Source organism: Cygnus olor, chromosome 3 (genome assembly GCF_009769625.2).
Source record: "Cygnus olor isolate bCygOlo1 chromosome 3, bCygOlo1.pri.v2, whole genome shotgun sequence".
Lineage (NCBI taxonomy): Eukaryota > Metazoa > Chordata > Aves > Anseriformes > Anatidae > Cygnus > Cygnus olor.
In genome coordinates, this window is record NC_049171.1 from 62406680 (window position 1) to 62421639 (window position 14960).

General features: G+C 47.1%; 1 protein-coding gene across 9 annotated transcripts in view; it reads right to left on the reverse strand.

Moving 5' to 3' along the window:
• Positions 1 to 14960, reverse strand: part of NHSL1 (NHS like 1) — a 166684-nt gene that overhangs the window by 57606 nt on the left and 94118 nt on the right. Inside the window, exon 1 of one of the 9 annotated variants that reach the window (XM_040551759.1) lies at positions 10212 to 10437. The exons of 7 other annotated variants lie outside the window; for them this stretch is intronic. In XM_040551759.1, coding sequence (XP_040407693.1) covers positions 10212 to 10413 — 202 coding nt within the window. In that variant the 5' untranslated portion in view covers positions 10414 to 10437. Of the gene's footprint in view, positions 1 to 4193; positions 4261 to 10211; positions 10438 to 14960 lie in introns of those variants that run through there. One more of the 9 variants, XM_040551763.1, reaches the window with a different exon arrangement.

A 14960-nucleotide genomic window follows, 5' to 3' on the forward strand; every position in this document is an offset into this window, starting at 1 on the left:
ACAAGATCTCTACTTTGCCACCATGCCAGAAATCAGCTAAGCTAATGCACACCAAAACTCAATTTACATTTTTGTTTTTAAACCACAGCTGGTTTGCATAAAATAGTTCCAGCTACAGCTGTTAAACATCTCTGAAGCAGTCCACGGTGTCTAATATTCTCTAAAGAGCATACACCCTACTCCAGGAATGAAGACATTCAAACACTGTTCATATAGGCCCTGGAAATACTTATTTTTATGTGAGGGCAATCAGCATCCCACTCCTCTTCTGATTAAGAAAACCCTAAGAGGACAAGGCAGCATCACAAACAGGGAAACACTTGCACTCACCTTCAGCTGCTGGACGTAAGGGGGTGCCTTTTTCCCTGACGCTATAAATTATTTACCCTGACATCGCTGCCACCATCTGCCGAAGAGCAGCGCGCTGCCCCTGCTCTGGCCGTGCCACCACGTTCCCGGCAAGCGCTGGACAAACAAAAGGATGGCCAGGCCGACTGAAAGCTGCTGCTGCTGCTGCTGGAAAAAGCCACGAGGGATCGTTCAGCTGGGAGGGGTGGTAAGCCTTCTTTGGAGACACTACCCAGCTGCAAGTTTAATGAGGAACAGATCACACAGGTGTAGAAAAACGCTTTTATGAAACTCTGTCCATGCTTTCGGGCAATGGCAAGCGTGCTCAGGGAGGAGCATGACATTTTTTAATTTACAAGCAGGGAAGGGCCTCCGCAGCCCTTTGTGTTGAACTTCCCTGTTCCGAAAGCCCTTGTTGAAACGTCCAAGGACAGCTGACAAACAAAACAGAGCACTAAACCCAAGGAGGAAGGCAACTTATACTGCAGTCATCGTGGCTCAGACCAGAAATCAGATGAACAGGGGACAAGACCCTCAGGATGAGCAGCGTGTGGCCACCGCAGCACCTACCGATTTTTTACCCTTTTCCACGAGTTCAGTCTCCAGCGACACATGCTCTTATTCCTCTGAAGGGATCAGGATCTAGCGAGCAACCTAGGTTGCCGGTGTATTGAAAACCAGTTTCCAAACAAAAGAGAGGAGCTGCAGCCTAAGAGCAGCGCTTTGGGGAATTCTGCCTTTAAATGAGTAACACTCAGCCCTCCGCATGCCTGCGTGTGCACAGGAGACATGCGGAGGCTGATTAAGTGCCTCTTGGCTGTGACTGCCCAAGTGGCATCATGGGGTTTCCTATTTATTCCCTGCCAGTGACTTCAGGTCAGAACCAGTCAGCTCACAAGTGAGATGCTGTGTGTGTAACTGCTGTAACCGCGGGCAAACCTAAATTCAAGCTGTGTTTTTCCAATCATGTATCATCCCCACAGTCCAGATCCCATTGATGTATTACAACATCAATTGAGATGTAATTGTGATGAGCCACTTAAAGCATTTTTCTGATGAAAAAATTCACCACCACAACCCCTCTGCCCCAATTTCTGTGTAGGCATAAGAATATCACCTTTGTTTCGTACCACATACTCTTAGAATAGGTCTGACCCAGTCTACTTTTCAATTGCTTGTTAATAATTTCTTAACTGTGCATTTTTCGTGCATCCTTTTGTGTTTTCCAACAGTTTGAATACTCTGTTCGTATTTTTGCACACTGTGTGAATCAAACCAATCGATGCCCCTCCCTTTTAAAAAAACAATCAAGCTCTCCCAATTCCAACTCTTCTAAAATATTTAGGAAATGCAAGCAAAATGCCATCTGTAGGCAATGAGGTGACACTAAGCCTTGCACGTGGGAATACTCACTTTGGGATAGCCAAGCAGACACATTTAATCAGCCAGTCGTCTCGAGCATATTCCAGGTCCGGTCCTGTGCCTTCACATAATGAGATATAATGATATTTGACCTGCAATTAGCTCATAGCTTCCTTTCTGAGATAAACTGCCCTTGGTTCTTTCTCCCACCAAACCAGATGCCCCCACATCAGCTTGAAAGTACCAGAACTGGGCTTTGTGAGCCTTCCTCGAGAGGTGTGAAGAGGAGGAGAGGGCAAATACACCAAAGGCCAACCTTGGCAGGGCTCTTCTGGATCTGTTTTAGGAAGCATCCTTAGCACACACCATATCACTTCTCCATGTTTGCACGTGCACAGGCCAGAAGAAGAGGACGTGCAGGTGCGGAGGCGCAGCTCGTCACTGAGGAGCACACATTGCAGCAGATGCCACAAATGACAAACCTCAATTCACAGCGAAAATGTGGGCAAGTGCAGGCAGAAACCAGCCACTGGATGCAGCCCAACAGAACTTCATCGATCAACTTGACTGGGGAGTTGCCACCATTAAAAGAAAACCATACCAAAGGCAAACTGTGAGTAATCTGCAAAGGAGAAATGTAGGGTTAAAAGAAAACCATCATCCTCTACAATCCTCTACAACAAAGAGCGGAATGAAACCGAAGCTGACCACCTTATGTTATTCACTATTATAAGAGCACTCTAAAATGAGCCAGCACTGGAGTGACAACAACAAGGGCGCAACATCCTTCTCTATTCCACTGTACTGTGCAAACTTTGCAAATGAATTAAGAAGAGTTGCCATGGTGAAAAGGGCAAGACGAAGAAGAGGCTGCTGCTGCACGCAGAGACTGCCACCTACAGCGCCGCAGCCCCGCAGGCCGCCGCGCCGGCGTCCACCAGACCGTGCTAATCGCAGTCTGGGGGTGACGGCGAGAAGTCACCACTCGTGTACTCCTAACCTACATTTCCTGCCTGACAGGACCACCGAGCATCCTCTGCGAGTGGCTGCTGGATTCGCGCAGCACCGTAAAAAAGTAGAGGGCAGCTTTCTGAAGTCTCGCTTTCAGGAAGAACGACACCCAACAACCTAAAACACAATCCAGCACTGCAAACCAGCAACAACCAGCTCACTATTTGCTTTTTTTTGTAGGTATTTTACACAAGCTAACCCTATAGCTTCAAAGTTTCAATATTTTACTGCATCTCCTCAGGAGAGAAAACGCTGCCGTAGGAAGCCCAATTCAGCTCAAGACTTAACACGACTAGAGAAAGAGCCTACACGTTTGCAGCAAAATCGCAAGAAGTACAAAAATCAACAAGTATTGTGCTTCGTTTGGCTCCTCCAGCATTGCTCCCGTGGCAAACTGCTCCCAGCAGAGAGGGTGCATCCATCGGTACAGACGCAGACAAAGGCAGACGGCCACGTGCCAGCAAGCCTGGCTTCGGCAAATTACCAAACAAATTCACCACCAACTTGCAGAGAGCGCTTTCCTGAGCACACAGGCGTCATTCAAGGCACAATCTTTTCTACTCAGATGTAAATATAATAATTTAGCAAGGGGGGAAAAATACAAATTTCTTCTAAAACTCAGATCCCAGCCACTAACACCACGCACCCTGTCATTCTGAGGTTTGTTCTCTGAAGATAGCACTCAGTTCATTTTCTCTTCTCCACCACTAAGTAGCCTTCGCTCCATTCCTCCATCTCCCATATGGTTAACATGAACGTGGCAATTAATATGCAATTAATAAAATGGTGCGATCAACTGCTTTTGTTCCCAGAAGCAGCTGGTCTGCATGTTACAGCGTAATTAGACAAATTAAGACGTACCGCTTTTGTCTGCGGATGAACTGACAGCATCGCTCATGCTTAAATGTCACGAAGCCTATTGGCATTTGGGATTATTTTAAACATGTTTTTTTTATGAACACTGGAAGGTATCAGTAAGCCAGATTTATACGTTGCCGGCTGCAACGACAGCAAAGTGCAAGTTTGCTTTACCTCCCAAATGTTTGCACATGCCCACCAAGGGTTAACAGCAGAAGTGAGCTATTCCAGAGAGCGAGCGTGCTTCTCCTTGAGCAGTACGGAGCTGGTGGCTCTGCATCAGGGACAAAGGCAGATCTGATCTGTAGCTGTGCCCAGGCAGAGGCTTGCACATCTTCAAGCCACCTACAAAGGATGAAGCAGCGTGCACGATTTTCCATTTGCCATCAGATTAGGTTAGGGAAAGGAGAGGAAAAAAAAATTTCTGTGATCTACGAGACTTCACACTGCTTCCTTTGGTAGGCGTTCGTCGTGGCTCTGCAGCAGGAGAAGGCAGAGGAGAAGGAAATCTTTGACAATTTTTGCATTTAGGAACAGTTAACAAGATGAGCGACCAGGAGGATTTCTGCTGCAGGAGCACTGCAAATGAGCCCAACAGTGCAAAAGCCCCTTACCACCACAGCACATGTGCAGGCACACAGCCATCCTCGGCAGCTAGGAGCGGATGCACGGAAGGCACTGATCTGCAGAGTCCTGAAAAACAGGCTCCAGAAGGGATGATAGGAGTATCTGCCTCGTTAATCGGAGAATTTGCTACTCTGCTCCTCTGGCACAAGAAAATGCACTTCAGCTATAAAGCCTGGCTACCTTTTATCACTTCATCTCACAGTGCTGGCCTGTCGGGGAAGGCGGGGAAGAGGCAATAAGAAACAAGGCACAGTAAAATGGATTTTGATAACGCTACCATCATCCATTTCTGATTGCTAGTGTGACTCCATTAGCCAGGCCAATAAAGGCATCCCCTGAAACGCCTGTGTCATTTCTGTGGCATTTAACGTTGTCCTTGTCATGTTTCAGCTTTAATCTGGTTTGAGCCTAATTTTCTTAAAACATTCAAACCTAATTATTACCTACAGTGCACCAGAAAGAGCAACTTCCAGTAAGACACTGTCACTACCATCCGTGAATTTTAATCAGACGAAGCACCGAGGAGCCTTTCCATTCTGTTTTTCATCATCCTCAACCACCGGCTTTCAAGTCTCACCTGTTTCACACCTGGGTTGGCACTTATGCTGCTCCTCCTCCTTAATCACAGCAGATGCACACTGCTAAAATTGCTACAGACACCACAGAAAAGCTGTCTCGGAGCTCCCCGTTTTTTTCAGATTCCTCCAGGCACACTTGAGTGATGTTAATGAGCTCCCTATTAAAACCTCCCCGCCTCTTCCTTGCGCTCCTCAGAGCCACACACAGTTTCTCGTTTAGTCACATGCGAAGAAGAAGGCATAAAAACCGTCCACTACCAGCACCATGCTGCAATGCGAACACAAATCCCGGCGTTTGAACCTAGCAGCACACAGCCAGGCTAGCAGTGTGTTCTTTCAGTGAGGCAACACACCAGGGCCTTCGTACTCGTGCTGCTGATTCACTTCTCATGTCTTATGGTATCCCAACACTAACCAGTGTTCAGCATTTGGGCCCCCAGCACAAGAAGGACATGGACCTATTCGAATGAGTCCAGAGGAGGGCCATGAGGATGACCAGAGAGCTGGAGCACCTCTCCTGCAAAGGCAGGCTGAGAGAGTTGGGGTTGTTCAGCCTGGAGAAGAGAAGGCTCCAGGGAGGCCTTACAGCGGCCTTCCAGTGCCTAAAGGGGGCCTGCAGGAAAGCTGGGGAGGGACTCTGTCAGGGGTTGTGGTGGCAGGGCAAGGAGAAATGGCTTTAAACTAAAAGACGGTAGGTTTAGATTAGACATTAGGAAGAAATTCTTTGCTGTGAGGGTGGTGAGGCCCTGGCACAGGCTGCCCAGAGAAGCTGTGGATGCCCCATCCCTGGAGGTGCTCAAGGCCAGGTTTGATGAGGCCTTGGCCAACCTGGTCTGGTGGGAGGTGTCCCTGCCCATGGCAGGGAGGTGGAATTAGGTGGTCTTTAAGGTCCCTTCCAACCCAAACCATTCTGTGATTCTGCCATTTTCCAAGTTCATCCCCGCTCCTTTTCCTGCCCTCCCTCTCCACATCCACAGCACTCTCGTGCCTCTCAGAAGGGCTGGCTTATGAGCTGCATCTCAACAGCTTCATTTGGCACAGGAGACCAAGACCAGGTGCCTGGCCAGTGCATGACCACCCCAGAGGCAGGGAGGTGTGCTCTGTACAGCTCATGCAGGGAACCTGCAGCAACACACAACACGCATACTGTGACACTGAGAAAGGTTGTCATTTATCCAAGACCTGAAGTAATTTTATACAAAAGGACAAGTTCCTTCGCTTTGCAAGGTATTGTACTCATTTGGCCAAAAAAGCCATCAATTTCCAAGAAAAAACAGGCATTGGATAAGCTCTTGTTAAGAACATTAAGAGAAAAGGGGAAAAAAAAACTTTTTTTTTTTAAAGACATGCAATAAAGATTATATTCATGTTGCTTTTTGTCCTGAAAACAAACCCGTCTTGTCTGTGCTGTATGTGTCAGCTGTTACGGTACAAGCTCGGTGCCCCAGCTAAAGCTGGGCGCTGGGCTGGGCGGCCCCTTGCATCGGGCTTTGTGAGCAGTCACCACGGCCATTCAGCGGCAGAGACTGAGCCCTTCTGTCACTTACACCACCGAAGGCCACAAAGGCTTGCTCAGTGCTCTGCAAGGCCCGGCTCCGGGGGGGATGCAAAGCGATGCAGTCTTTGTTTCACGCTGCTAAATGAGAGGGCAAAGAATAAAGCTTCCCAAAGCCACAAGTATTTTGGCATTTTTTTCTTTAATTTCACTTCCTTTAATTGGGAAATTTAAATCTCATAGCTTTGGGAACAGAAACCTGGAAAAAAAAAAAAAAGACATTGCAAATAGCGAATAATAAAATGCCCGACTCGGTTCTTTATAAATAGGTTTAGTTATTATTCTTTCAAATTCTATACGTTTTTCACAAAACACACATCATGCAGAAAGGTCTCGGCTTTGCAGTTACGACAGATCTGTTGTCCTTAGAAAGGGCAATGAATGAAAAAGAATAGAGCATTCTTTCATGAGCTACTGAGCAACAAAACATGGAGAAAAAGTCCCAATAACTGAAGCTACTGTTTAACAAACATTAGAAGTAATCCAGTACTGCAATTGGCTCCCTCCCACGTCTGCAAAAGAAGGAAAAAACCTCCAAAATCCTTACCAAAACAGAACTGTCACAAAAAGCAGACGGGTGCAATAGTTGAGCTAGGTTAGCAACAGCCTACTGCATCTTTAAACTCTGATAAAATTTGATGAAAATTTGCTAAAACACGAAGCAGCGATGCTCACCGCAAGAGGCAGGCGATACTCGCGACAGGAGGAGGTGACAGTCGCCAACGGCAGCAGTCACTGCCAACAGGCTCCGATGCCAATTCAGCAGGCATTTAAAACAAAACAACCCTTGGGACTTCTGCCAAGCCTGGTCAGCTTAGCACCTCAGCTTGGCTTTGCTGCAGGAAAACCAACTACCTGACAAGTACCAGTGCTGGGGTTGGTCAGTAATCGTGAATACGCACGTGATGGTGACCGTCCCTCTGCTGCCGTAACGCCGGTTTTCTTCCAGGTTGGAAGGCTGATACAAGGTGTTTTCCTGACCTCCGGCTCTTTTCAGTCACACATCATCTATTTGCAATGAACGTGGCAGTAAAGAGTGGCAGAGGAATGGCATCACGGATGCTGAAACAAGGCCGAGCTGGTAAGGCTCAACCTTCGCTTCGCTGTATCCCTACGTTGACGTTTTTATCAGACCGTTCCTACAGCTGAAAACAAACCACCGAGCCCTAACCTGCTCACTTGGTCGTCACAGCTGCAGCATCACAACCCAAACGCACACCCGAGTATTTCGCTGCGGGAACGCTGGAGGTGACCAGGGGCCGGGGGGCTCTGCTGCAGGACCTCGACATCCCTCAGAGAGGAAGCTGGCCCCACACGGGAGCGAGTCCAACAATTTGACTGCATTATGTTTTCAGACAGCAGCAACACTGCCGAGGGCATTTTCTACTGAGTAAATCAGCACTGTGAAACCTCTCGAAACGCAGTTCTCATGGCGCTCGATAAGGACCCCAAAGGGAGGCCTTTATCACCAGAGATAAAGCTGGGCCAATAATCACCTGCTGTGCTCGGCAGTTATCACTTGACCCGTTCCCAGAAAGCACTTCCATGCTGAAACACTTTTGTTCCTTAAAATAAACATTAACAGAGGTTAAAAGCAACACAACTCTCCCTATCTCAAAGAGCAATAGGACCTGTCCAGCAAATAACACTTGTAACGGATGGCTTAATTGCGTTCCCATTCTTTTGTTTCCACGGGGTGCGAAGGGACAAGAGGGAAAGGGAGCCGACCAGACAGGGCTGGTAGTCGGCCCTATGTGCTGGTACCATGGGCAGAAAAGTCAGGGCAGAAAGCAGGGCAACAGATTTTTCCACTCACCACTTAAAGGACTCAGTGTTAAATATGGAAAGTTCAATGGTTTGTAATTCAGACAGAAAAAATAAAAGCCGCAGGATCGTACCAGGTATCAGTGAAACTCAACGTGAGGAAGCCAGGAATAAACTCGGTCTAAAACAAGTAGAAGTTTATCATTGGGGGTCAGAAACAGCTTTTAAAAGCTTTTCACAAGTCCACAAATCTGCCACCAAACTGCTTATGTGTGCGCTATGCTACGAATCAACACAATCACACACGTGCGCATGGTTTTTATAACAGTCAGCAGAACGACACAGAATTCATCCCTGTTTGCTGGGGGAATACTGAAGCAACACCAAAAAGATGAATGCACCTGGACAGGACGAGCAGATGCTCCCGCTGCATATCTGGGATCGAAATCCAACAACTGAGCTGTGCGAAAACTTCCCAGGTTCTACTTCGCACAGCCACGGCATTGCTCCAGCTCTGAGGCCTGAAAGAAACTCAGCGGTGCCTTGGAGCGACCCAGCTGTTTGCACACAAAACCAAGTGTTCAGTTTGCACACAAAATCAAGAGTTTCAAACTTCTTAAATGCAGAGAAGATCATCAGCGTATATTTAATGGCTGTTTCTAATACTCCAGTAAAATATTCTCCAGGGCACTGCTCTGTTCCCCAGCCCTCTCTCCCTGCTCGCCTTCTGGGTTTTATACTTTAAACCTCAGGAAAGGGGGACAGGCACCTTGCCCTGCAGATGGTGTGAGCAGGAAGAATGGGCTGCGGGGAGCCATCTGCATGCTCTGCCTATGGTCCCCGCTCCCATCTCCGTGCCCCAGAGCGTTTGGCTGCCTCTGAGGGCACCAGAACAGCTCTGAATGTCAGCTTCACACCTTCCCGCCAGGACCAAACCCAGCTGCCAGGCGGCAGGATCTTTCAAATTGCCTCCCCTTGGCCAGCATGGCACCAAGGAGCTGTGTCTTGCCCCCTGAGGCATCACAGGAGCAGCTTCCCGACACCTCTGGGCAGCCCCAGCTCTTCTAGTGCCGAGGCCACGTGATTGCACACGAAGCGTAACGCAGCAAACAGAAGTGCGCGTGGTTTCACTGCCAGGGCTAGCATCGTGGGCTGGACGCCGATTTATCAAACGCTGGTAATACCTAGGCATTGTCCGATCATCAGCATGAGGCTACCGAGGAAAAAGGAAATCAACACAGTTGCAAACATAATAATGCACTTAAAAAAATAAAATAAAAGAAAGACGGCCTGCTGCAAGATAGCCAGCCAGCTGGTTTTTGCAGGAAAAGCTTCCTTTGTCTCATGAAATTTCTCCCCCATCACCCTTAAATACACTTTTTGGAGCAACCATTCCACGAACAGCTGGGTGCCTTTGCTTAGGTGGTCAGAAAAGAAAGGAAGGCAAGCAGTACGGCTAAAAACAAAGCAGCTGAGCATTACCATTGTCTATCCTGTGCTCTCTCCTTTCCCCATCTGTATTTGCTAATGAAACTTGAAACTATACAGATCTGAAAAAGAGACAGTCATCACAATTCAGGAATTCTTTCTGCTCACATTCAGAGGGAAAACAACCTTAGACCTAAGGTTATTTGAAAGCAGATTTCTTTAAAAACAAGTCCTCATTGGCTGCATTAAAGGTCTTTGAACGTTAGACCCTTTTCTTCCTTCTCCCGGCCTTTTCATCCACCGATTATTTCTATGGCTTTCACTTAGAGCGACGTGTCAACAGCTCCACTCCCCTAAAACAATAATTTTGCAGAAAAGGAGCGGCACTGAACTCAAAGCAAGTGCTCGAGGCCTCTCAAACACGGACATATCACATGCACAAAGACAGTGCCACGCAGTATTAACTTCGCCTACTGGATGCAGCATTTACAGACACTCATCTGAAGTGAAAATACATTCTCTCCATACGAAAATTCTTCCCAGTCCCTTCATCCTCCAAAACAGTAAAAGAATATGAGTGTTTTTCCCCATTTGCAAATCTGTTTCAGTTATGCATTCCCTTAATAAACGCGGCGCTGAACGACCGCGCCAGCTACCAAAGAGGAACCGCTCTCTCTTACTCGGCCAGAAGTTGTCGTCCTCCTTGCTCAGCACCCGTCTCTGGAGGCGCCCGGGCAGCCTGGGGTGCCCATTGCCCATCCTGCCGGAGTGCAGCGGGATGAGTTCCTCCTCCTCCTCATCCTCGCAGCCGGGCTGCCACTTGCTCCTGCTGAGGCACCCGACCATCGGGTCGGCGGGCAGGCAGTGCACATAGGCGATCATTGTCAGCCGCTGCTCTCAAGGATGTCCCCGCTGTCCCCAGTGGCTACTTCGGAGCCGAAGGGAGTGGCCTGCTCATAACCGTTGAGCGGACGCATTCAGGACACTGCGAAGGAAAAGATTTTCTCCTCCTGTGCTCAGACGAGCTAAACTATTCGGTTGTGCTGCAAACTGTTTCGAACGGGATTCTATTACCCCTTAAAAAAAAGGAAAAACAGTAAAAATCAATCGTCTCATGAAACAGCTCGCTCCGGCTGCTGGGTTGCCGGCCGCTGCCCCCGCCTCACAGCACAGAGCCAGAAACCACCGGCTGCACGGAGCTGCGAAACGGAGGCGTCTGCCCCAGCCTTCTCCCTTCCTGCTTCTGCCCAAGCCTGCTGCTCCTCTTAAGCTTTATCCCCGATTATTCAGCACCCCCTGAACAACAGGTACCGGGGCCGTACGCAGATGGCCGCAGCCAAGGAGCTTATTTAAAGCTCACTGGCTGTAATCGCCGTGACACCGACAGCCAGAGGACCGCTGCTGGGCAGGGATCGGCCAGCAGCAGGGGCATCTGCATTCTTCCAGGCTGCAAGAGCAGAAAAGATACACGGGGTAAAGAAAAAACCCAAAGCGTTGCACTTTCCATACTTGGATTTTAGGAAGGAGACCCCCTTTCAAAGTCGGAAGCATAGCAATTGCCACCACAAGAAGAAGCAGGTGTCTTCCAGGTTAGGCTACAGCCGTATTTATGGTGAGCACAAAGAGCAAGCAGTTACCAGTTTGCACCCAATTAGTGCTTCATAAATAAACACATCCCCACAACGCCTCTAGAGGATAGGCATTACTCCTATTTAAGGACGAAGACGCTCTCAAGGGGATTTAGGAACCTGCCCACGGAGAAGAAAAGCCAGGATTACAATTCCTGTATTCTGGGCTCCTCCACCCACAAGCCACCAGCCCGCAGCACCTCTCCCAAACACTGCACCACCGAGGAGAGGAAGTTTCCACGCTGGTTTCCACACCAACCCTAATCTTGCATCCCCTGCGCTGTTTGCCTTCAGGGCTCGGGAAGCACGCCCTTCCTGGGCTGTTCAGCCAGCTCAGCGGCCCGCTCAGACTGGGACAGCAAGGGAAACAGCACAGAGACATGCACCCTGTACAGCGCGTCCTCAGCAACTTTTTAAAGTTCGGGTTGACTTGATATTGTTTGACTCTTGGCCTGCCTCCTTAACTCCTCTTCGTAGATGCTCTGGTCTCAACCCATACCAGTCATCAAAGCTACAGCTCTACAGTAGCGTCGTGTAAGTATTTACGTATTTTAGAAAAGGCTTTTTTGCTGTCTGGTTGGTGCCTAGAACAAACTTTCGGGCAGAAAAATCCCTGGTTAGGGGAAAAAAAAAAAAAGTCAGACACAGACCTGCTGCCACCTGCATCTCCTGCCCCATCCCAGGAACAGCGTGTGCACGCAGGCTGCCTGCGGGCACCGCACCAGGGTGGCATCCAGATTCAGGCATGCAAAATGCACAGGACCACCCAGCACAAATCATCTGCGAAACTGAGTCAACAGTGCTGGCGAAGTGTAGAAAGCCAGCCAGAAACTGGCTCATTTTGGTTTGGTTTTGTTCAATGTTCTGCTACTTTGCACAGTGATCTGAACAAAATATTTCCACTATATAATGTTTTATAGACACCTCACAGGGTTGAATCTCAGCAAACTTGCCAATGGATGAAAACAGGTCTTAGAATGACGAGTGCCAGAAAACTTTAATGAACAGGGATGAAACAAGCCCTGTCCTGGGAAGGGTCCCTGTCTAAAACATGCACAAAAGTTCTGAAAATTGACAGAAGGGAGCGTTGGTGTTTTGTATTTATTTCTGTTGCATGGCCCGCAGACAGAAACGTCTTTTATGAGGCAAGAATACAGTTATATTTATGCTATGTTTTTTATTTTAACAACTCAAAATCATGTTATCAAACTGTATTTCACAAGCTGATGTCATCACAACGCCATGCAACTGTCACTTGACATGAAAGCGAGGTGTAGTCATACACCTCAAACCAACGGTGCTCTGCAACACGCAATGCTAACATGGGTGCAATAAGATGGGGGAAAAAGGCAAAATTCCGTGTTCAGCAGACTGAGATGTTCCCAAGCACTTAACAAGATGACACAGGATAACATATTGGCCTGCAGACCCAATAACGTTTAACATGCACTTCTCCGGACTACAGAAATACTCCATTAGCCATGTTTTCAATGCATGCTCACGGAGGAAGGCTGACACACGATAATGGGATCAGGGCTGAAATCCAGTTTAACAAGTATATTTACCATATGGCAGGCATTAAGGTCCACACAATTTTTTTTATTTAAAGAATAAGTCTGTTCTTCCCTGGTGCCTGGAAGGCCTTGGTACCATACATGATACAGGATTTGATGACGGCTGTGATCTCAGCTATTAGCAAAGGAGGAACCGTAACGAGTTAGGAAGAGGATGTACCATTCTCATGTGAGAAAGGCATTGTGTACCTTGCCAACTGTACCTTAACAAAAAACCTATAAAAACAATTATTTTGTACTGTAAACATATGGAGCAATAATCTGAGTCAAAGTTTCACCTGAAATCTTACCATAAAACTTCTGATTGAACTTCACATAGTCTACTTCAGCTAAAGGGCTGTTTTATTCTATTTTTTCTAAAAATCACAGAAGTGAGGCTGATCATTTTCTCAGCCTTGAGCTATTATTAATATAAAGATTTCCCCAAATAGCATTTTATTTCCTTTATTATTCTTTTTCACGCTGTTTAAAAATTGAACTATTAGTAATTCAAGTACAAGTGTTCTGAGCAGATTGTTAGACACGCGTATGCATCCTTTTATCAGCATATTTCATGTTTGCTAAACCATCTCTTTACAGCCTCTCAGGCTCTGTTAGGGAGAGTTTGAATAATTAGAGAGCAAATTGATTACATTATACTGGAAACAACATTTGGTCTGAAGAAAAAAAGGTGGTTAAGAGTTTGATGGACACCCAAAACTGCGACTAACTTGGTGATTACAAGAAACAAAATAAAAAGACAACCAAAGAAAACATCAGCCCTCTCATTAGACATGCCTACGTGCTCCTGACCTCCAAAACCAGCAGAGATACTGATGACTTATTACATGTAGGAGTTTTAAAAGCCTACAGGATGTGCATAATGGAAACACAGGGGATTAGGAATCACAAAGTATGGGCACGGCAGTCCTACCCTGATATCAACATAATCCTTCCAAATATGCCACATGAGAAATTTGATCATCGGTCTTTATGTACAATTTGCAGATCCTCTGTGTAGAAGAAAAAATGTAATATACACAATGTAGTAAAACAACAGCGCCTCTATCAACACCATGCACAACAAAACAAAACCATCAAACCCAGTAATTTCCAATGCGAGCCCAGCAGCCACATGCGAAATTAAAGGGAGGTGGTAGAAATCCGCGGGGATGAACTCTGCCCTCATTAGACAGCGACTCTATTTATAACTGCAGAGGGTTGATGCATTCTGGGCTTCTCAGCTGATCAGCTGGGGGCTTGAATTGTAGTTACAGTTCTTTTTAAACAAACAAGCAAACAAAATAGTGCATCTGAAGCCCTGACTCACGTTCGTTAAACACACAAGAGTAGACAAAAGCTGAAGAATTTCACACAGAAAGGAAAAACAAAAACCCCAAACCCTTGAGGTATTGTAATTCGTTTTTTAACTGAAAATGAGTATGTCAAACAGGAAGGGAGCAGGATGTACCAGCTTTACAGTTTCTGAAGCAAGTCAAACATTTGAAGAGCTCTTACAATACCCAGAGACATCAATGAGCACTGGAGATGAAGGGGCCGCAGGAGGGGCGGCCACCCTGCAGCCAGGATGCACACCAAGCTTCACGCTGCTCCAAAAGCTCTCTCCACACGGCCACGTTCACATTCCCTGGCATTAGCACCGTCCCTGAATACTTTCATGGAATTATTTTTATCAGATGCTTGCTATTGTACAGCATACATCAAGCTTTTAACTCTTTTTTTTTTTTTTTTTTTTTTAAGGACGTAAGTAATGAGGCACATGCAGCTGAAAGAGCTTGAATGGCATGGCAACTAAAAGCGACACTGACAACAAAATGCACTTTGTAAAGAGCTATGGCAAGTGATGCTGGCAACTGCGCCTGACAGACTGGATGCCAGCCCCTGAAGGCAGGCTGCTGTGGCTCCTGGTGTCAGAACTGCCAGCCGCAATTTTTGGGTGCCACCCCTGGGCAAAGCTCAGCCCTCTGCATGGCGCTGAACCTGCAAAGCCATCCACACAGCACGGACCCATACAACTCCGACACAACAGGAAGACAGAAAACAAACAAAAAATGTAAAATCAAGAAATGTAAAGAATCAATGCCCTTGTGAAAAGCAGAAACGTCTTCAAAAAACCCTCCTGACAGAAGTTTTTTTCTGGCACTCTCTACTACCTCCATCCCTATTCACAAAACAGCTCCTCTGGTTTTGTCTTCACTCTGAGCTCAAAATTAACATGCTTCCCATT